General features: G+C 38.4%; 1 protein-coding gene and 1 pseudogene across 5 annotated transcripts in view; both read left to right on the plus strand.

Moving 5' to 3' along the window:
* The first annotated feature begins 3,329 nt into the window (after nucleotides 1-3,329).
* The window catches only part of RMDN1 (regulator of microtubule dynamics 1), a 50,534-nt gene continuing 31,187 nt past the window's right edge, over nucleotides 3,330-22,676 (plus strand). For 3 of the 5 annotated variants that reach the window (XM_045454577.1, XM_045454580.1, XM_045454578.1), the window contains exons 1-2: nucleotides 3,331-3,594; nucleotides 21,825-21,942. In XM_045454577.1, the coding sequence (XP_045310533.1) occupies nucleotides 3,466-3,594; nucleotides 21,825-21,942 (247 nt within the window). In that variant the 5' untranslated portion in view covers nucleotides 3,331-3,465. Of the gene's footprint in view, nucleotides 3,595-10,328; nucleotides 10,467-21,824; nucleotides 21,943-22,676 lie in introns of those variants that run through there. The other 2 variants (XR_006706481.1, XM_045454579.1) reach the window with 2 other exon arrangements.
* Nucleotides 11,900-13,294, plus strand: LOC123585905 (annotated as a pseudogene).

The following is a 22,676-nucleotide window of genomic DNA, read 5'->3' on the forward strand; positions in this document are numbered from 1 at the left end:
TGACATCTAGAAGAGTACGAGGTATATTACAGATATGCAACACATACTTGTTGATTGAGTGAAGAAACTGTGCCAGGTCCTGACATAGGCAAAAATTAGAGATGTCACTGAGTTTACAGTATAGTGAAGTACACATTACCAATTCTTATCAACTCTACCTCCAAAATATACTCCAGATTAACAAATAATCACAAATATACATGTGAAATTATAAAATGAGCTTAGAGCCATGAAGGGAATGAAAGTATAGTAGGGGGAATCAAGAAAAGTTTTTCTAAGGAAGGTACATTTGGGCTGAGTGCTGAAAGATGAATAGAGGGTTGCCTGGCTGGTTCAGATGGTAGACTTGTGACTCTTGATCTCAGAGTTGTGAGTTTGAGCTCCATGTTGAGTGTAGAGATTACTTAAAAATAAAATCTTTTTTAAACAAGAAAGATGAATAAAAATCAACTAGGTAAAAAACAATGGAGTGGGGTTGGAGCAAGGGGGAGGGTACCAAAGTAGAGGAATGGGAAGGAATCCTGACAGAGAGAATATCATGTAGGGAGATCTGAGGCTCACTGTAAGAAAGAAAAGATAGTGTGCCTGGAGCCAAGAGAGAAATATTACAGACTTAAGGAAACGAAAGAAACATAATAGTTAAATGCAACACATAAACATTTCCTGATTTGGGGAAAAAATGGTTGCTATCAAAGACAGCATTGAGGCAATAAGCAAAATTTATATATTAAATAATAGTACTCAGTCAATTTCAATTTCCTCAATTTGATAATTGTACTGGGACTAATAAGAGAATGTCTTTGTTTCTAAGCATGAGGAGTCATGATTATCTGCAATCTACTCTCAAAAGATTTAACAACAGAAAATAATAATAGGAATATAATATGTATATTATATATAATATATGTAAAGAAAGATAAAGCAAATGTGAAAAAATATTAACAATGGCTGAATCTAAGTGAAAAAAGAAATGGGAGTTCCTGCAACATTTCTAAGGATCTAAATTTTTTCAAAAAAATAATTAAAATTTCATGCTGGGAGCACCTGGGTGGCTCAGTAGGTTAAGCGTCAGACTTTGGCTCAGGTCATGATCTCATAGTTCATGGGTTTGAGCCCTGTGTCAGGCTCTGTGCTGACAGCTTGGGGCCTGAAGCCTGCTTGGGATTCTGTGTCTTCCTCTCTCTCTCTGACCCTCCCCACTCATTTCTGTCTCTGTTTCTCTCTCAGAATTGAATAAACATTAAAACATAAAATAAAATAAAATAAAATAAAATAAAATAAAATAAAACAAAATTTCACTCTGGCTGGGGTGCCTGGCTGGCTCAGTCAGTAGAGCATATGACACTCAGGGTTGTAAGTCTGAGCCCCACGTTGGGTGTAGAGATTACTTTAAAATAAAATCTTTTTTTTTTTTTAATGTTTATTTTTTTTTGAGAGAGAGTGCGAGTGGGGGAGGGGCAGAGAGAGAGAGGAGGACAGAGGATCCGAAGCAAGCTCAGTGCTGACAGCAGAGATCCTGATGCAGGGCTAGAACTCACGAACTGTGAGATCATGACCTGAGCAGAAGTCAGATGCTCAACCAACTGAGCAACCCAGGCACGCCTAAAATAAAATCTTTAAACAAAACTTCACTCTGGCTAAGATACCAGAAACTCAATTTCAGGATTATCATGGCATCCAGTTATATGAATATATTATCCAGGAATACTGAGGTAGCTACCAGTAGAAATATGTAAACATGTTTCCCTCTGGAAAAAAAAAGACTCGCATTCAAAAAAAGTTAAGAAGAGGCTCTCTATATTTTTTATTATTATTATTATTTTTTTTTTTAATTTTTTTTTTTCGACGTTTATCCACCTTTGGGACAGAGAGAGACAGAGCATGAACGGGGGAGGGGCAGAGAGAGAGGGAGACACAGAATCGGAAACAGGCTCCAGGCTCTGAGCCATCAGCCCAGAGCCCCACGCGGGGCTCTAACTCACGGACCGCGAGATCGTGACCTGGCCGAAGTCGGACGCTCAACCGACTGCGCCACCCAGGCGCCCCTCTCTATATTTTTTAAAATATACTTTCAAAACAAAGAAAATAAAAATATTACTGATGCAATCCTAAAGAAATGTGACTGATTTAATGGGAAGTGGTGGAGGCAGAAATCATATAGGGAGGATTGGGCTTGGAGTTCAAAAACATGGATTCCAGTCTTCCAACGATACCTACTAGCTATGTATCTTTGGTTAATAAATCTCTTTGAGCTACAGTTCACTTGTTAATTTGGCATACCCATTATTTCACAAGGTAGTTGGGAAGACCAAGTTAACTAAGTATGTGTTATTTCACTGTGTAATACTGTATAGGTACTATATCAATTCAACCTAATTTTATTTATTTTTGTTTTTTTTAAGTTTATTTATTTTGAGAGAGAGGCAGAGAGAGCAAGAGAGAAAAATCCCAAACAGCTTCTGTGCTGTCAGCCCTCGGAGGGCCCCACGGTGGGGGCGCAGGGAGCGGGGGTTGATCTCCCCAACTGTGAGATCATGAGCAGAGCAGAAATCAAGAGTAGGATGCTCAAATGACTGAGCTACCCAGGAGCCCTGTTTGCAACCTAATTTAAAAAAAAAACAAAACTGTGACTATCTTCCCTTATTGCCCATCAAAAATGTGCATGTAATCCACTTGCAGCTTGTGTTTTCACCCACATCATTCCCAAACTAGAATTCAAAACCTCTTCATTGCTTCCAAAAGTATTCCATTCTGGTGAGAGGTATCCATCTTACCAAATATTTTGAGGGGAACCCAGGGGTTTTGTACCACACATCCCACAGCAAACAAGGGCATCACCTTTTTGTCAGGAGGCCTCTTCTCCCTTGTCTTTTCTACTAAGACCAGCTTGGGCTTCTCATTCTTTGTCTTTTACGGCTTCTCTCTTTCCCCCTAGAACTCCCCCTCCAATCTCTCAATCTCTTCCTTTCCCTTCTTTATGTGGTACAGATTAATTCTCCCAAGCATTTATTTCCAAAAAGGAAATACCACGATTACTAGGATTCTCCCTATCTTTGAAGGCTGCAGAGAATTATAAATAAATATTTCCTTCTTGCTTACTTAAATTCTCGGGTCTGAGAACTTTCAGTTTTGTTCTGGTGATTAATCCTGTGCTGAAGCGTTGACAGACCCTTCCCCCCACCCCGCACCCTCAGGGAAAGGACAGAAAGGAGACTGTACTCAGAAGGGAACAATCACCCGCTCCCAAGTCCACTCGTGCGCAGGCGCGTAAGGGCCACTAAATCCCACCCAACCGAGTATTTCCCTCCCCCTAGAAACTGCCGGCCGGAAGTCGTGTGGTGGAAGAGGCGCCGGCCAGGAAGCGGCAAGACACGGTTTTCCCGGGAAGGACTTGGTGTCTTTTAGCTCTGACGCGCTCCATAGTGACCCAAAAGGGTGAGGGGTCAGGCCAGAGAGTTGTAGGTCATGGCGCTGGCCGCGCGACTCTGGCGCTTTCTCCCTTTGGCACACGGTACTGTCCGGAAACCTTGGCTGTTAACGGGTGTTGCTGGCAGCTGGGGACGGTGCTGTACTTGGCGACTCCGCGGCTCTGAGGTACCCCACTGCCCCGACTCCCGCTCCCCTCACTACTTGCTGGGCTGCAGAAGCCCCTTCTTCAGACGGGCGGCCCCGCACCACCTTGGGGAATTGTAGTGAACTGCGGTAGGAACTCAGGGCCAGGTGTTCCCGGAGCTCTCCAGGTGACTCCAGGACCGACAGACCGGTCCTCTCTTTTTCGCAAGCCTACTTTTCTCTCTCAGTACGGGGGTGGGAGGAGGTATGAGACCTCCTTTCCCCTTCTCCCGAGACTCTGTCTTCTACCCGAGTTTCCTGTATGAAAGCAGAGAACTTTAGGGGGAAAAAAACTTGACCGCTGTGAAAATATTTACTTTTGGAGATTCAGTACAGCTCCTGAGGCGCTAAAGTTTCCCAGACTTAGAAAAGTTTGTGGTGTGATTTTAAAAAATTACTATGACTCAGAAGAGACTTTGTACTATTTAAAGTTTAAAGTTTTTTATTTGAGTCCTTTGTTTTATCTGCATAATGTTCAGGAAGGCTGTTGGATTGTCGTCCCAGTTTTGGCTTTTCAATTGTTAAGACTATTCGTTTGTCTCTGACAGGGGACTGGAAGGGCAATAGTGCATATGATACGTATTATTTGAACTAGATGTTTAATTATTTTGAATTCTAAAATACACATTTTTAAAAAGTTTATATATTTATTTGAGAGAGTGAGAGCAGGAGCAGGGGAAGGACAGAGAGAGAACCCCAAACAGGCTCTGCACTTTCAGTGCAGAGCCCAATGTGGGGCTCAGTCTCAGAAACCGTGAGATCATGACCCAGCTGAAACCAAGAGCCAGATGCTTAACCGACTGAGCCAGCCAGGTGCCCCTCTATTTTCAATTTTTTGATTAACCTCCATGCTGTTTTCTATAGCGGCTGCACCAATTTACATTCCCATCTACAGTGCACACAAGTGTTCGCTTTTCTCCACATCCTTACCGACACTTGTTATTTCTGGTCTTCTTTGACAGTACCATTCTAACAGGTGTGAGGTGGTATCTGTGGTTTTGATTTGCATTTCCCAAACGAGCACCTTTTCATGTACCTGTTGGCTATCTGTATATCTTTGAAAAAATGTCTCTTCTGGTACTCTGCCCAGTTTTTAAAATTGTTTTGGCTGTTGAATTGTGAGACTTTATATATTTTGGATGTTAACCCTTTATCAGATATATGATGTGGGATTTTTTTTTTTATTAAGTTGACTTTACATTTTGCTGATAGTTTCCTGTGCACAAAGTTTTTAATTGATGAAGTCTCACTTGTTTGTTTTTGCTTTTGTTGCCTTTTGGTATCAAATCTAAAAAGTCATTGCCAAGTCCAGTGTCAAGGAGCTTACCCCCCCCCCCATGTTTTCTTCTAGAAGTTTATGGTTTTAGATCTGATGTTCAAGTTTTTAGTCCATTTGAGTTAATTTTTGTGTATGCTATAATAGGGTGGGCCAGTTTTATTCTTTTTCTTGTGGTTGTCCAGTTTTCTGAACACCACTTATTCAAGAAACTGCTGTTCCTTGTTGTATATTCTTGACTCCTATATTTTAAATCTGTTGGCCTGCATATGCATAGGTTTATTTCTGAACTATTTTGTTCCATTTATCTATGTGTCTATAAATGTGTGAATACTATACTGCTTTGATTACTGTAGCTTTGTAATATATTTTTAAATCAGGAAGCACAATGCCTCCTGCTTTGTTCTGCTTTCTCAAGTTTGCTCTGGCTATTTGGGGTCTTTAGTGGTTCCATACAGATTTGAGGATTGATTGTTCTGTTTCTGTGAAAATTGCGATTGGAATTTGAAAATGCCATTGCATCTGCAGATTGCTTCAGGTAGTATGTATAGTTTTACAATACTCCAACCCATCAGCACAGAATATCTTTCCATTTATTTGTGTCTTCATCAGTGTCTTATAGTTTTTAGTGTACAGGCTTTTACTTCCTTGGTTAAATTTATTCCTAGGTATTTTATTCTTTTTGATATAACTATAAATAGGATTGTTTTCTTAATTTCTTTTTCTGAAGAAAGTAAATTCTTTTACTGAATTTGTTTATTATTTCCAACAGTTTTTTTTGATGAGGTCTTTGGAGTTTTCTGTATCTAATACCATGTTATTGCAAATTTACTTCTTTCCTTCCATTTTCTTTTCTTTTCTCCCCCCCCCCCCCCCCCCCATTGCTCTAGCTAGGGTTTATAGTACTGTGTTGAATAAAAGTGATGAGAATGGGCATTCTTATTTTGATTCTCATTTTAGAGAAAAAAACTTGTCTTTTCACCATTGATTATGATATTATCTGTGGACTTGTCATTTATTGCCTTTATTATGTTGAGATATGTTCCCTCTGTACCCACATTAGTAAGAATTTTATTGTGAATAAATGTTGAATTTTTGTCAGATGCTTTTTGTGTATCTGTTGAATTAATCATGGGATTTGGGGCCTTCATTTTGTTGTCACCCTGATTGATTTGCAGATGTTGAATCATCTTGCATCCCTAGATTAAAACCCACTTAATTATGATGTATTATCTTTTCAATGAATTTTTAAAATATATTTATTTATTTGGAGAAAGAGTGAGAGAGCACACATCATGCATGCACGCATGCAGGGGTAGGGCAGAAAGAGAGGGAGAGAGAGAACCCCAAGCAGGCTCTGTGCTGTTAGATCATGAGATTTAGATCACAAGATCATGGCCTGAGCAAAATCAAGAGTTGGACGCTTAACCAACTGAGCTACCTAGGTGCCCCTCAATGGATTTTTTTTTTAATTTAATACTTAACATACAATGTTATATTCATTTCAGGTGTACAGTATAGTGATTCAGCAATTCCATAAATTATTCAGTCCTCATAGAGATTAAGTGTACTCTTAATCCCCTTCACCTGTTTGACCCGTCCCTCCACCTACCTCCCCTCTGGTAACTATCTGTTTGTTCTCTATAGTTAAGTGTCTGTTTTGTTTTGTTTTCTCTCTCTTTGGTTCATTTGTACTGTTGCTCAAATTCCACATATGTGTGAAATCATAGGTATTTGTGTTCTTTGACTTATTTTGCTTACCATTATAGTCTCTAGATCCATCCATGTTGTAAATTGCAAGATTTCATTTTTTTTATGCCTGAATAATATTCCGTTGCATCTACACCACATCTTTATCCATTCATCTAGCAATGGGCACTTAGGCTGCTTCCTTAGTTTGGCTCTTGTGAATAATGCTGCAGTAAGCATAGATGTACATTTATCCTTTTGAATTAGTGCTTTCATATTCTTTAGGTAAATACCCAGTAGTGCAATTGTGGGATCATAGGATAATTCTATTTAAAAATTTTTTTTTGAGGAATCACAGCTCCTGGGTGGCTCAGTTGGTTAAGCATACAACTCCTGATCTCAGCTCAGGTCTTGATCTCAGGTTGTGAGTTCAAGCCCCATATTGGGCTCTGTGCTGGGCGTGAAGCCTGCTTAAAATTTTTGAGGAACCTCCATACTGTTTTTCACAGTGGCTGCACCACTGCATACCCACCAACAGTGCATGAGAGTCCCTTTTTCTCCACACATTTGCCAACATTGTTGTTTCTTGCATTTTTTTATTTTAGCCATTCTGACAAGCATGAGGTGATATCTTATTGTGATTTTGATTTTGATTTCCCTGATGCTGAGTGATGTTGATTTTCCTTTCATGTGTCTGTTGGGTTCTGTATGTCTTCTTTGGAGAAATGTCTTTTCATGGCTTCTGCCCGTTTCTAAATTGGATTATTTGTTGTTTGGGTGTTGAGTTGCAGACAGTTCTTTATATATTTTGGATACTAACCCTTTTTATCAGATATGTCATTTGTAAATATCTTCTTCCACTCAGTAGCTTGTCTAGTTTTGTTGGTTTCCTTTCCTGTGCAGAAGTTTTTTATTTTACTGCAGTCCCAATAGCTTATTTTTGCTTGTTTCCCTTGCCTCAGGAGACATTAAGAAAAATGATGTGGGGGGCTCTGCCTGGCTCAGTCTGTAGAGCTTCAACTCTTGATCTCAGGATCGTGAGTTCAATCCCCACATTGGGCATGAAGTTTGCTTAAAAATAAATAAATACAGTATTTAAAAAAAAAAAGAAAGAAAAATATTGTTACAGCCATTGTTAGAGAAATTACTGCCTGTGTTCTCTTCTAGGAGTTTTATGGTTTCAGGTCTCACATTTAGGACCTTTCATTTTTTTGCCTGTTGTCCAGTTTTCACAACGCCATTGTTGAAGAGACTGTCTTTTTCCCATTGCATATTCTTGCCTCCTTTGTCAAAGATGAATTGACCATATAATTGTGGATTTACTTCTGGTCTCTCTATTCTGTTCCATTGATCTGTTTATCTGCAATTACTCTACTGTCTTGATTACTACAGCTTTGTAATATAACTTGAAATCTGGAATTGTGATACCTCCAGTTTTGATTTTCTTTTTCAAGATTGCTTTGTCTCTCCTAGGTCTTTTATGGTTCCATACAAATTTTAGGATTGTTTGTTCCAGTTTTGGGAAAAATCCTGTTGACATTTTTGTTAGGGATTGCATTAAATCTGTAGCTTTCTTGGGGTAGTATGGACATTTTAACTATATCTGTTTTTCTAATCCCATGAGCATGGAATGTCTTTCCATTTGTTCGTGTTGTCTTCAGTTTCTTTCATCAATGTTTTATAGTTTTCAGAGTACAGGTCTTTTACCTCCTTGGTTAAATTTATTTCTAGGTATTTTCTTCTTTTTGGTGCAATTGTAAATGGGGTTGTTTTCTTAATTTCTCTTTCTGCTGGTTCATTATTAGTGTATAGAAATACAGTGGATTTCTGTACATTGATTTTGTATACTGCAGTTTTGTATACTGCAATACTGTAATAACTGAATCCATTTATCAGTCTGGTAGCTTTTTGTTGGCAACTTTAGGGTTTTCTGTATATAGTATCATGTCCTCTGCAAATGGTGAAAGTTTCACTTCTTCCTTACCAGCCTGGATGTCCTTTATTCCTTTCTCTTGTCTGATTGCTGCTGTGGCTAGGACTTCCAGTACTATGTTGAATAAAAGTGGTAAGAGTGGACATCCTTGTCTTCTTTCTGACCTTAGTGGAAAAGCTCTCAGTTTTTCCCCTTTGAGTAATGATGTTAGCTGTGAGTTTTTCATATATGGACTTTATTATATTAAGGCATGTTCCCACTAAACCTGCTTTATCCATGAATGGATATTGTATATTGTGAAATGTTTTTTCTGCATCCATTGAAATGATCATTTGGTTTTCTGTTGTAGACTCTAAGTCTAAAGTTCTCTCTTGGTCAATGAAAGAGTGGGACACAGGATGAAAAGCGAGAGATGGCTAATGTCCGGGAAAAGACAAGAGCCTCGAATAAGGGTCCTTGTTCCGTATTTGTTAAGATCAGAGGGCTAACAAACATAATGGGCGTGCACAAAGAGACAATGAATCTGTGAACATTAACTCAGGGGCATGAAGGGAAAGGGGTTTTGAATATATATGGTGTTTGGGGTTTGGGTCAATATAAAACAAAATCCTGGCACTGAGCAGATGGGCAGATGGTTGTTAACAGCAGACAGGAGGCGCCATGTCTGTTTATCTTAGCTAGCCTAGGGGATAAAACAGGGCAAATAACCTCAGGGTTAACAAGGCACCTTTTCTTTTGCTAATCAGCTCTGCTCTGGGCATCATCACCCACAGCGCTGGGGTCTGTAGCCCTATTTACCTGTTTACCAAACTTGGTCCTTTCCTCCTGTGAAAGTGAAAGCATCTTTCTACTATAGTACTAAATTGGGGGGCATTTTTGCCATGAATGCCTAATCTTGCTTGCCTCATATACCTTTATATTGGGGACCTTTGCCACCCTCTCTATTCTGGGGGCCCTGGCCCCTCCCTACTTTCTTCTGGGGCCTTTGCCCCTCCATTCTTTATTCTAGGGGTCTTACCTTGTTTACCCAAACTTGGGTGAGAGCACCCTATGGCTTTATAATTCTTTATGCCTTGCTAACCCATTGGTGCAAGCCCAGGGAATTTCTAAGCTTATTCCCCACAGTTTTCATCCTTTCCTTACTGATGTGATGTATCAGATTGGATGATTTGCAGATATTGAACCACCCTTGCATCTTGGGAATAAATTTCACTTGATTGTGGTGAGGGTTTTTGTTTTTTGTTGTTTTTTTCATCTATTTTTGGATTCAGATTGCTAATGTTTTGTTGAGGATATTTGCATCTGTGTTCACCAGAGATATTAGCCTAGGGTTTTCTTTTGTTGTGTCTGGTTTTGGTATCTGGGTAAATGCTGGCCTCACAGAATGAATTTGGAAGTTTTTCTTTTGTATTTTTTGGAGAAATTTGAGAAGAATAGATATTAACTCTTTCTAAATGTTGAGTAGAATTCACCTATGAAGCCATCTGGTCTTGGGCTTTTGTTTGTTTGGCATTTTTTGATTAGTGATTCAATTTGCTGATAATTGGTCTGTTCAGATTTTCTGTTTATTGAATTTGGGGAGATTATATTCACTTCTTCTGGTTGTCTAGTTTGTGGGTATATGATTTTTCTTAATATTCTCTTAAAGTCCTTTGTATTTCTAAGGTGTCAGTTTGTTCTCTTTCACTTCTGATTAAAAAAATTTTTTTTAATGTTTATTTTTGAGACACACACACACACACACACACACACACACACACAGAGCGCAGTGGGGGAGGGGCAGAGAGAGTGGGAGACAGAATCCGAAGCAGGTTCCAGGCTCTGAGCTGTCAGCACAGAGCCCAATGTGGGGCTTGAATTCACGAACCGTGAGATCATGACTTCAGCTGAAGACAACCGACTGAGCCACCCAGGTGACCCTGTTTTATCTTTACAAAATGCCAGCTACTTACTTCAGTGAGTCTCCTGTTATCTTATTAGTCTCTATTTCATTTATTTCTCCTCTGATCTTTGTTATTTCTTTTACTAGCTTTCAGGGTGTTTTTGTTTGTTTTTTGTTTTTTTGTTTTTGTTTTGATCCTTGAGATGTAAAATTAGGTTATATATTAGGAGGTTTATTTTTGCTTATTTAAATGTAGGAATAGATTGCTCTGAGCTTTTCTCTTAGACCTGCTTTTGCTGCATCCCATAAGTTTTGATAAGTTTTGATAAGTTTTGATAAGTTTGTATCTCCACTTGCACTTGCTTCAAAGTATTTTTAAATTTTTCTTTTGATGTCTTCTTTGACTTATTGGTTGTTCAGTAGCATGATGTTTAATCTCCACATATATATGAATTTTCCAGTTTTCTTCTTGTAATTTATTTCTAGTTTTATACCATTATGTTTGGAAAACCACCTGATATGATTTCAGTTTTCTTAAGTTTATTAAGACTTAATATATGATCTAATGATCTGGCTAATATATGATCTTATGATCTGGCTAATATATGATCTGTCCCCAATAATGTTCCATTGAGAAGAATATGTATTCTCTTGCTTTGAGATGGAATGTTCTGTATATGTTAAGTACATCTGGTCTAATATGTTGCTTAAGGCTTATATTTTTTAATTGCTTTTCTGTCTTTGTGATCTAGCCACTTATGAAAGTGAAGCTTGAAGTCCCCTACTATTACCATATTGCTATTCTGCCTTTAGGTCTGTTAATACTTGTTTTATATACTTAGGTGCATAAATATTCACAAGTATTATATCTTGTTGGATTGAGCCCTTTATCATTATGTAATGACTTTGTCTCATTATAATCTTTGTCTTAATGTCTACTTTATTTCATGTAAGTATACCTTTCTGTAGTTCACATTTGCATCGGATATCTTTTTGCACCCTTCACTTTCAGTTTGTGTCCTTAAAGCCAAAGTATGTCTCTTGTAGGCAGCAGCATATAGAGGAGTCTGATTGTTGGGTTTTTTTTTTTTTTTAATTTTTATTTTTTAACATTTGTTTTTGAGGGAGCAAGACAGAGACAGTGTGAGTGGGGGAGGGGCAGAGATAGAGGGAGACACAGAATCCAAAGCAGACTCCAGGCTTTGAGCTGTCAGCACAGAGCCCGATGCAGGCCTTGAACTCACGAACTGAGAGATCATAACCTGAGCCAAAGTCAGATGCTTAACCCTCTGAGCCACCCAGATGCCCCTTGTTTTGTTTTGTTTTTTTTTTTTTAATCCATTCATCTACTGTCTTTTGATTGGAGAATTTGGTCTATTAACATTTAAAATAATTATTGTTAAGTATGAATTTACTATTGCTATTTTGTTTATAGTTTTCTGGCTGTTTTGTTACTCCTTTGTTGCTTTCTTCTCTTGCTCTCAGCCTTTGTGATTGATGATTTTTTTGTAGTGGTATGCTTAGAATACTTTCTTTTGTGTGTGTTTATTGGTTTTTGCTTTGCAGTTACCATGAGCCTTACACAAAACATTTTAAGAGTTATAATAGCTGTCTTATTCTGACAGTGCTGAGATACACCAAGCAGGAGCGGGAACAAAGGAGAGGAGTGGGGAGGATGGTGAGTTGGGCAGGGGAGAGCCCCTGGCTGGCTGGCAGAACATTGTAGCAGGAGGAAGTCCAAGTGTCACTTAAGTTCAATTCAAGGAGCAGGTGCCTGGGAACTGAGCACCTTGATTAACAATAATGGCTGGAGCTCATCTTACAAGTTATAAGTTACAGGAGAGTTGGCCAGAAGGGACACCCCACTCTGTCTCCACTCCTGGCCCTTGGAGATCCTCACATTGCCCTATGCTGGAACTGGGGGGAGGGAGGAGGGAATTCCAGAATGAAAAGCAAGAAAGGTGTTGTTTCACTGTCGAACAGTGAGATGGAGGATCATGACAACATGTATGTCCCCCTGGACCTTTCCTCTGCTGGTGCAGCAAGAGAAGGCAGAAGGGCAACCTGCTCAAGGAATCTGTTCAGATTCTCTGTGATTGGCTGTATGAGCACTGATACAATGCCTATCCTTCAGAGCAAGAAAAAGCATTACTGTTCCAACAAACATGCCTATCTACACTACATGTTTGTAACTGATTTATCATCACTTGCTGCAGACACTTCACTGATATGCTGAGAAAAGATGGCAAAGATCCAAATCAGTTCACAGTTTCCTGCCATGGGGTCAGGATTTCTGAAGTGAGCTCTGTGGAGTCAGCAATGTGCGTCAAAAACTTTATACCATCTCTAGCAGAGAGCTCATTTCATTCCTGTACAGCTGGACCAAACCCATCCCCAGGGAGGCCACTGTCCCCAAGCCGTCATCCCCAGGATCAATATTGGCCCGTCCATCAATGATTTGTCATATGATTGTGACTGCATTGAAAAACATACCTTTCTGTCTCTGCCAGCCAGTTACTATGGAACAAAACACAGTTATACAGGAAAATACAGCAAGCCGCTTTACAGACAACCTCCCTCATTTGCTGAAAGGACACATGTAAATCCAGACAAAGTACAAATATACAGAGTGGTCTTTTCAACACTCCTCCCCTACTGCACTGAACCTCAACTAGGATTTTAGTGGATTTCAGCTTCTAGTGGATGTTGCGTTCAATTGGGCTGCAAATATGGTGCTTCAGGCAAAATTTACAGCTTAACCCTTTTTCAAACGAAACAGTTTTCACAAATGTTATGATTTCTGGGTTGATGGGAAAAAATAAATCGCATTATTTTACAACACACACACATACACACGCACAAACATATATATGTATATGTGTATTCTAGTTTATTTTTAGAGAGAGAGCACTCGTGCATGCCTGCAAGTGAGGGAAGAACAGAGAGAAAGAAAGACTCCCAAGCAGGATCTGCACTGTCAGCACAGAGCCTGATGCAGGGCTCAGTCTCAGGAACCATGAGATCATGACCTGAACCGAAATCAAGAGTCAGACACTTAACCAACTGAAGCACCCAAGTGTCCCTATTTCATATATTTTTTTAACTAATATTTGACATGGGATTGCTGAAATGAAGCTTTTGTTACTGAGCTGTCTTCAATGAAATACAATTAATCCAAGAACTATAAACTCAAAGCTACTGTAGAAACAAAGGATTTTTAAAAAAATATTTCTTGGTAGGTTATTCATAATGTAAGATGGTTATCCAAATCACGTGATTTTATTTTTCTCTACCTCTCTTCTCCCTTCCCTTTTTATTTTTTTCCCAGACTGCAATACTTAGAGAAACTATAGTATCTTCTCATTTTCATGTGGAACAGGATGCCCACATACTAATTAATAAATTTTCAGTTTTTTTCTCAAGCATGAATCTTGATTGATGCCTTTTTCCATGACAAAATGAAGTATTTTCCTAAAAAAAAAAAAAAAAGTTACAACAGTCTATTTGAAGTCGAGAGCCACTTAGTCAAAATATTTTCTAAAAGCCTTTTTAGAGTTTATTTCTTTATTTAAGTAGTCTCTAAACCCAACATGGGGCCCAAACTCATGACCCTGATATCAAAAGTCACATGCTTCTCTGATTGAGCCAGCCAGGTACCCGTAGAATGTATTCTAAAGTTTTATATTTTTACACTTCCTCCACATTTTGTGTTTTCAGTGTCATAATGTCATGATTTATTTCTTTTCATTTTGTGTATTCCTCAACAGATTATTGAATTTACAATTATTTTTACTTTCATACTTTAGTCTTACTAGCTTTGTAAGTGATTAACTTAGCACCTTTGCAACATTTGATTATTCTGTATTTTACTATATTTGCCTTTACTTATGAGATTTATACAGTTGATCTTTGAACAACACAGGGCTTAGGGGCAGCAAACCCTCCCCCCCATGCAGATGAAATCTGTGTATAACTTTTGACTGTACAAAAACTTAATTACTACCAGCTTACTAGGAAGCCTTAATAACATAAGGAATTAACACATTTTAAATATTATATGTTCTTATAATTTTTATAATATTCTTATATCTTTATAATAAAGTAAGCTGGATAAAAGAGAATATTATCCAGAAAATTATAAAGAAGAGAAAATACATTTACAGTACCATACTATAAAAAATCTGGGTATAGGTGGACCCATAAAATTAAAACCTTTTTGTTCAAACTGTGTTGTTCAAAAGTTAATTGTATTCTTAGGATGCCTGGGTGGCTCAGTTGGTTGAGCGTCTGAGGCTCAGGTCATGATCTCACGGTTTGTGAGTTCGAGCCCTGCATCGGGCTCTGTACTGACAGCTCAGAGCCTGGAGCCTGCTTTGGAATCTGTGCCTCCCTTTCTCTGTGCCCCTCCCCTGCTTGCACTGTCTGTCTGTCTGTCTGTCTCTCTCTCTCTCTCTCTCTCTCTCTCAAAAATACAGATTAAAAAAAAATTAAAAGAGCTCATTGCATTCTCATGTTTTCCTGTTATCAATTAGCACTTTTGTTTCAGATTCTTTAAAGAAGACTCCTTAAGATTACCTGTAAAGCTGGTCTTGTGGTGATGAACTTACTTTGGTTTTGCTTATCTGAAAAACTCTTTATTTTTTCCTTCAATTCCGAAGGACAACTTTGTTTGGTAGACTATTCTTGATTGGCAATTTTTTTTTTCTTCCACCACTTTGAATATGTGCCACTTTTTTTCAGATTTGCAGTTTCTTCTGAAATATATGTTCATTCTTGTGTGAAGGGTTTCCTTTGTATATAACAAGTTGCTTTTCTTTTGCCACTTTTAAGATTCTTTAGTAGTAATATGTCTTGGTGTGGGTGTCTTTGGGCTCATCTTATTTGTAACTCTGCTTTCTTTATCTGGATATCTGTTTTCTTCCCCAGGTTAGTGAAATTTTTAGCCTTTTCTTTCTTGAAATAAGTTTTCTGCCCCTTTCTCTTACTCGTCTCCTTCTGGGACACCTATAATATGAATGTCAGTCTGCTTGATATTACCTTGTAGGTCCCTTAAGCTGTCTTCACTCTTTTTCATTACTTTTTGCTGCACTGATTAGATGAGTTCCACTGCCTTGTCTTAGAGTTCATGCATACTTTCTTCCATTCCATCTAGTCTGCTGTTGAATCTCTTAGTTACTTTTCTTTTTTTTTTTAATTTTTTTTTTAACGTTTATTTATTTTTGAGATAGAGAGAGACAGAGCATGAACAGGGGAGGGTCAGAGAGAGAGGGAGACACTGAATCTGAAACAGGCTGCAGGCTCTGAGCGGTCAGCACAGAGCGCGACGCGGGGCTCGAACTCACGGGCCGTGAGATCATGACCTGAGCCGAAGTCAGACGCTTAACCGACCAAGCCACCCAGGCACCCCTCTTAGTTACTTTTCAATGTAGTTATTGTCTTCAGCTCTGTGACTTCTCTTTGGTACTTTCCTGTATTTTCAAAATTATCACTTTTTTCATTCTTATTAGCTTGGTAAGCACCTTTATGACCATTATTTTGGACTCTTTATCAGGTAATTCACTTACTTCTGTTTCATTAAGGTCTTTTTCTGAGGTTTTACTTTGTTTTTTGTTTGTAGCATAATTCTTCTGTTTTTTCCCCCTTGACTCTGAGATTTTTATGCATTAGCTAAAACAGCTATCTCTTCCATTCTTGAACGAATGGCTTCTGTAGGAGAAGCCGTTGTAGCTTTATTTAATCCTGCCCTAGTTCTTTGCTGTCTCTCAAACCTTTGTGATTATCCAGGCAGCTTTATTCTTAGTGGTTCCTAGTAGTTGAGGTTGTGCCAAGACCTGTCAGTGTCCTAAGAGGGAGGATTTCAGTTAGTACCTAGAGTCAAACTGATTGGAAGCCAGACCCTAGGGCAGTAGCTTTTAAAGTATGCCAGTATCCTTTTTTCAGGGGGAAGACTGGGAGTTGGGCTTTCTGTCTGTTCCCTTTGTATTGAGCTCTGGGGTGATAGCTAGTTAATAACTATTTCTTTGTTTGCTACCATTCCATTGAACCCCTGAGCACAAGCCTTGCTGACCCTCAGAACCAGGCTGTTAGAGTGGGTGGGGGGCCTGGTGGGCTATATTTCCGTTTCCTCTGTGTTGCAGCTGCAAAACCCTGTGAGCCAGATGCCTACACAAGCTGTTTTCTTCAAGACATTGACAGTGTGGGATGGGACAGAGAGAGAGTGTGAAAATGCTGCCTACCAACCAGCCTCCTTAGTCTCTGTGGTTGGCCCCAAGATGTGTTTTTAAGTAGAAGCCTGTAACTCAGTCCATAGCTATAAAGATAAGCCAATAGGCCTCTTTAACAGAATAACTGGGGATGTGTTTTTGTCTGCTGTGCCCTGGTTTGGGGGTGGGGGGCGGCGGCGGCTTTGGGGAAAGCCTGTTAAGAACTGTTTTAGTATTTGTTGAAATCCTATTATGCCCGCAAATGTAAGCCCCATTGGCCACCAGAGCCAGGCAATCAAGTGGCATCCCCTAAGTGGAAGTTGCAAAAGAAGCTGGGGTACTAGGAGTGTACATATCTTTTTCAGTTGATCCCAGTGACCTGGAGCACGGCAGAGGGAGAGCACGATGATTGCACCTTTCCTCTGAGGACTCTGGAGGAAATTGTTGAAGGCCTCTAGATATGTATTAAATTAGATGCTTGTCCTTCAGGCTGAAGATTTAAGATACACAAGTAAGCCTTTTTCACAGAAAGTGTGGGTACTTCTCAATTAGTTGCATTTGTGCTAGGCTCTGGGGTGGGCAAATTTGCACAAACCCTTTAAGAACTGTTTTTGGTTACCCATATATAGTCTTGTAGATCTCATGGATGTGAACTCCATTCACTTTCTAAGCTAGATGTTTGGAGGCTTGTCTCTTGGGTGTAGTTCTTAAAAGTTGGGGTACCTGATGTGGTTTTCAAATTCTCTTCAGGGAGAAGCTTGGGATTGTGAGTTCCCTTCTGATTGTGGGTTAGCATGCCACAGTTGGGGTTTATAGCAAGATTTTGTTTCACCTCTCCTCATTTTCATGTGGATTTTTTTCCCCATTTGTGTAGTGTGAAGGAACCACTCAGCTAATCTTTGCGTTTCTTTCAGAGGAAATGGTTTGACTTGTAGCTGTAGATTTGGTGTGTCTGTGAGAGGACATGTGTTCAGGATCCTTCTACATTGCCATCTTGAACCAGGCCCATTGGGGACTGCTTTAGAGGCTGCCTACCTCACCAGATTCAGAAAACTTTATTAATGATGTTAAGTATTTCTGATTTTATTCTAAAATTTTTTAATGTTTATTTATTTTTTGAGAGAGAGAGAGAGAAAGAATGTGAGTGGGGGAGAGGCAGAGAGAGGAGACCCAGAATTCGAAGCAAGCTCTGGGCTCTGAGCTGTCAACACAGAGCCCAATGTGGGGCTCGAATTCACTAACCATGAGATCATGACCTGATCCAAAGTTGGATGCTCAACCGACTGAGTCACCCAGGCACCCCTAATTTTTTCTAAAGGTTATAAGAAACCATGAAAAAGTTTTAAACAGGGAAATTATTTGATCAGATTTTTGTGCAAAAAATAACTTTGTCTAGGACCAAGAATGGATAGGTTAGAGTGTATTCTGTACACTGGATAAGTGATCATTGCTATAGCACAGGTGAGAAATGTAGTAGTTTGAACTTTAGTGGTAGCCATGGAAATGGAAATAAGTGGATGCATTCAAAGTACATTAAGGATGCGAACTTAGTGGGCCTGAAAATAGCTTTGATGTGGAAGTTGAAAGGAAGGAGTCGAGTTAGTTCTTCAAGTTTCTGGCTAGAACAGCAAGATAGATGGTGACGCCATTTGCTGGAATAGGAGGACAGAAGCAATTTGGAGAGGTAAAGAGGGAGATGAGATGTTTTGGGCTATGTTTTGGGCTAATTAACGTGACTGTCATGAGATAGCCAAGTTGATGTATAGAATAGACAGTAGTTTGATAGGTTTGGTGTTTACCTTCTGAAGTCTGAGCTGGAGATACAGATTCAGGAGTCTTTAGCATATAGTTGTAAATGATGACATGGTAGAGGTTGAAAGTACTTTCTAGTAAGACTAGAAGAAGACCTAGTACATACTATGGAGAAATTCCAACATTTAAGAGGAGGAGGAGCTGACAGGAAATTAGGAAGAAAACAAGGAGATATGGTAGGCACACATTCCTTTCTATCTAGTGATGAGTTTGTATTTTTGAATTCCTTCTAGCTTGAACTTAGTATAATCAATGTTGAAGAAAAGATCTATCTAGGACATAGCCTGCTTCTTTGGTTGAATAAATATTTTTTGGGAATTCATTATATGAAAGGCATTGTACAGAGTATTGGAGGTGCAAAGTAAAATGGCACATTCTAACTGTCTCAGAGTCTCACAAGTTGTTAGTGTCTTTAGGGGGCCACTGAGTCCTGATTCTTTTAATTGACTTTTTTTTAGTTCCAGAAACATGATTTTTATCTATTTTCTCACAGATGAGCAGAGAGCTGCTTCACATTAACCAAACTAGTAAAAGAGTACAACTGGTAAACTGTCACTTCATTAATTTACAGTAAGAAATATAAATGTCAGCTGCCCAATACTGCATTTTCTCCCCTCTCAGAAAGCTAGAATATTATTTGTTGAGCATGACATCAGCATGGAAGATGAACACTGTAAATGTATAGTTTTCTCAAGTTATAATAATCTCTGCAAACTTTTCTACCTTGTGATACATCTGCAGTAAAAATAGGGAACTAGGAGACTTACTGATGAAATCTTAGTCTTTTCCTTCTTTTTCTAAGTATCACTACCACCATACACACTCACTCCCCATACCCTGTGTCCCTAACCCCATCTTGCTTCTCCTTGGTAAATATGAATTAACTCAGAAAATTAAATGTTAAAATTGTAACTTTGTCAAATTCAGTTTTCCTATTTTGCTGTTTTGTTTTGAATCCAGTTTTGTGCAGTATCTTGAATATTCATGCTCAAAAAAGTAAACAAAGCACTCAGCAAGAAGTTAAAATATGGGTCAGATGTGAGTCATGAGAGACTCTAGAATGGCTACAAGGTTTTTTGTTGGCTTTTTTTTTTTTTTAACCTAAACATCTGGAAGAATGGAAACTCTAGTTTCCATTTACCCTGAAAAGGGAAGTTGTAAGGTGGGTAAAGTTAAAGGAAGCAGTAGCTGTTTTAGCTTATAAATGTGAGATGCCTGTTGTACTTCATGTGGAGGTAGATGTTGATTAAGCTGCTGGATGCATGATTGTGAAATTCAGAGGAGTCATCCAGACTTCATATTTTGTTTGTATGTTTTTAACACATTGATGGTATTTAAAGACATGAGATCACCAAAATGAAACAAGTAGAGAAACGATCTGGGACTAAGCCCAGAATATTCCTGGCTAGTGAGGAACCAACCAAAGCAAAGGAGCAGTTGCTGAAACTGCAGATAATGATAGTAGTTTCCAAAAGCCAAGAGGAAAGTGTTCCAAGAGTGAGAGAACACAGCAAGTGCTGAAGAAAGGGGCTGGATAGACTAGAAAGAGGCATGAGGAAATTGAGGGTGGTGGTGGTAGTGGATATTTTCATTATCTTGATTGTGGTCATAGTGATGGTTTTATGGGTTTATATGCATGCTTTAATGAATTGTACATGTTAAGTTTGTGCGATTTATTTTGTCACTTATGTCTCAATAAAGTTGCTTTAAAAAATTAAAGAGCCGTTCATGACTTTAAAAAAAAAAAAAAAGGAAATGATCAGCTGTCCAATACTGTTGATAGGACAAGGAAGCTGAGAATTCAGAATTGACCATAGGAAATAGCTGCATCCTAGGTTGCCTTAACTAGAACACTGTCAGTGGAGTTGTGGGGATAAAAGTGATTTGTGTGAGTTCAAGAGTGAATGGGAAGAGAGGAAGTGGAGACAGAGCACAGGCAACTTTTTTTTTTATATTTATTTATATTGAGAGAGTGCACTGACATATACAAGCAGGGAGAGGGGCAGAGAGAATCAGACAAAGAATCCCAAGCAGACTCCACACTGTTAGTGTGGTGCCTGACATGGGGCTCCATCCCATGAACCATGAGATCATGTCCTGAGCCAAAATTGAGTTGGAAACTTAACTGACGCCCTGAGTAGAGACAACTTTTTAAAACTTTTGCTGTAAAGAGAAGTTAGAAATGAGACTAGAGAGAGAAGTGAATTCAAGAGGAAGTTTTAATTTTTACAAGAAAACCACAACTTATAAAGATAGTATAGCTTGGCTCATACCAGTGGGAATGAATCAACAGAAAGGGAAAAAATGATACTATTTATGTGAAAGAGAAGAACTGTTGTAGCAAAGAATTGGTGGAGTGATGTCCATATATATACTCCTTCTTTACCATTGGTTTTGAGAATTCTGGCCATAATTATGAAAATTAATTTATAAATATGTTTGAATATGCTCTTTATTTTATTCATTGTTTAATTAAAAAACTGGGTTTTGTGGATCACTTTTGAAGATATCTTTAAAAGCCATGTACATTTTTTATGTGTAGTAATCACCATATTTGATAATTTTCATCTCATCTGTTAAGATTGGTACTTATATGTTAGAATCTTATATTTTATTTCATGCAGTTACAATATCCATGCCTCCTCAAATGAAATATAGATCTGGGGTGCCTGGGTGCTTCATTTGGGTGTGCATCTGACTTTGGCTTAGGTCATGATCTCACAGTTCGTGAGTTCAAGCCCTGCGTCAGGCTCTGTGCTGACCGGTCAGAGTCTGGAGCCTGCTTCAGATTCTGTGTCTCCCTCTTTCTCTGCCCCTCCCTGCTTGCGCTATGTCTCTGTCTCTCTCAAAAATAAATAAGCATTTGAAAAAAAATTTTAAAAATGAAATGTAGATCTTATAATGCAGCACTTACCAGCATAACTGTGATTGTTAGATGTTACTATCATTAGCCTTAGCCATTGTTAAGAAACTTTTCTTGAAAAAGGATATACTCTCCCTATAAGGTAACTTTGTGAAATAGTTTCACTGAAGAATTTGATGAGATAAATTTTGAGCTTCCAATATTCTTTTTCTTTTAAGTTTATTTATTAATTTTGAGGGAGAGAGGGAGGGACAGGGAGGAGCCAGAGAGAGAATCCAAGGAATCTCTGCACTGTCAGTGCAGAACCTGATGCACGCCTCAAACTCTAGGAACTGTGCCAGACCATGACCAGAACCAAAATCAAGAGTCGGACGCTTAACTGACTGAGCCAACCAGGTACCCCTGAACTTCCAATATGCTTAGGATTGATTGCTTTGGGGGTAGGAGAAAATTGATGTGATTTTTTTTTTTTTTTTATGAATGGAATTTTTGCTAGGAGTAGCTGTTCCTGCAAATTTTGTGTTTGATAACTCTGACCATAATTGTTTCCATAGGTGATGGAAAACCTAGGAGCTTTCAAAAGAAGCCTTTTATTCTCAGCCTTATCTTATTTGGGTTTTGAAGCATATCAAGTATTTTCCCAGGCTGCTGTGGTTCATGCCATAGCCAAAGGTAAGCCTAAGCTAAACATGTGGACTACTTAGAGTTATTTATGTTTTTTATATTTTGTTAATGACTTAGAGTTGTTTTTGAATAGGTAATGAAACTAACATTGTTAAAGGCTATATTATTTTCTGCTTTTCTCTACTTGTTAGTCTGATAATATATATGTGTATGTATGTATATATATGTATGTATCTGTGTGTGTTATATCTGTGTGAATATGTATATATATCTGTATATATATATAATTTCTTCTAGCAATTAGAGTTCCTTCAGTGAGAAATACTCTATTAATACTTTGTACTTTTATGGGACCCTTGGGGTAAGAATGTTTTTTACATTTTTAAACGGTTGAGGGATTTGTCAGGGAGAGATATATATACCACGAAGACTATATCTGGCCCTTATGACACAATGATTTGTTTGTTTCCTTAATTCCAAGGTATTACACTCTTCTTGGTATAGTTAGGAAAGGCCCAATTACTTTGAGGTAGAAGTATTTTATTTACCAACAATGCAAGTTTGTACTAAATATCAAGTAACTGATAGAAAAGTAAAAAAATTCCATCAAATTTTTTATTTGGCATTCTGTAGATAAGTAAACATAGACTTGCCATATGTAAAAAATTAAATGTAATTAAACAGTTATGTATGTAGAGAGAGCCATAATTTCAGTATATTAGGAAAAAAAACTTTTTTTAATGTTTGTTTATTTTTATTTATTTTATTTATTTATTTTTTTC

The sequence above is a fragment of the Leopardus geoffroyi genome, chromosome C3 (assembly GCF_018350155.1).
Source record: "Leopardus geoffroyi isolate Oge1 chromosome C3, O.geoffroyi_Oge1_pat1.0, whole genome shotgun sequence".
In the NCBI taxonomy this organism is placed as follows: Eukaryota; Metazoa; Chordata; class Mammalia; order Carnivora; family Felidae; genus Leopardus; species Leopardus geoffroyi.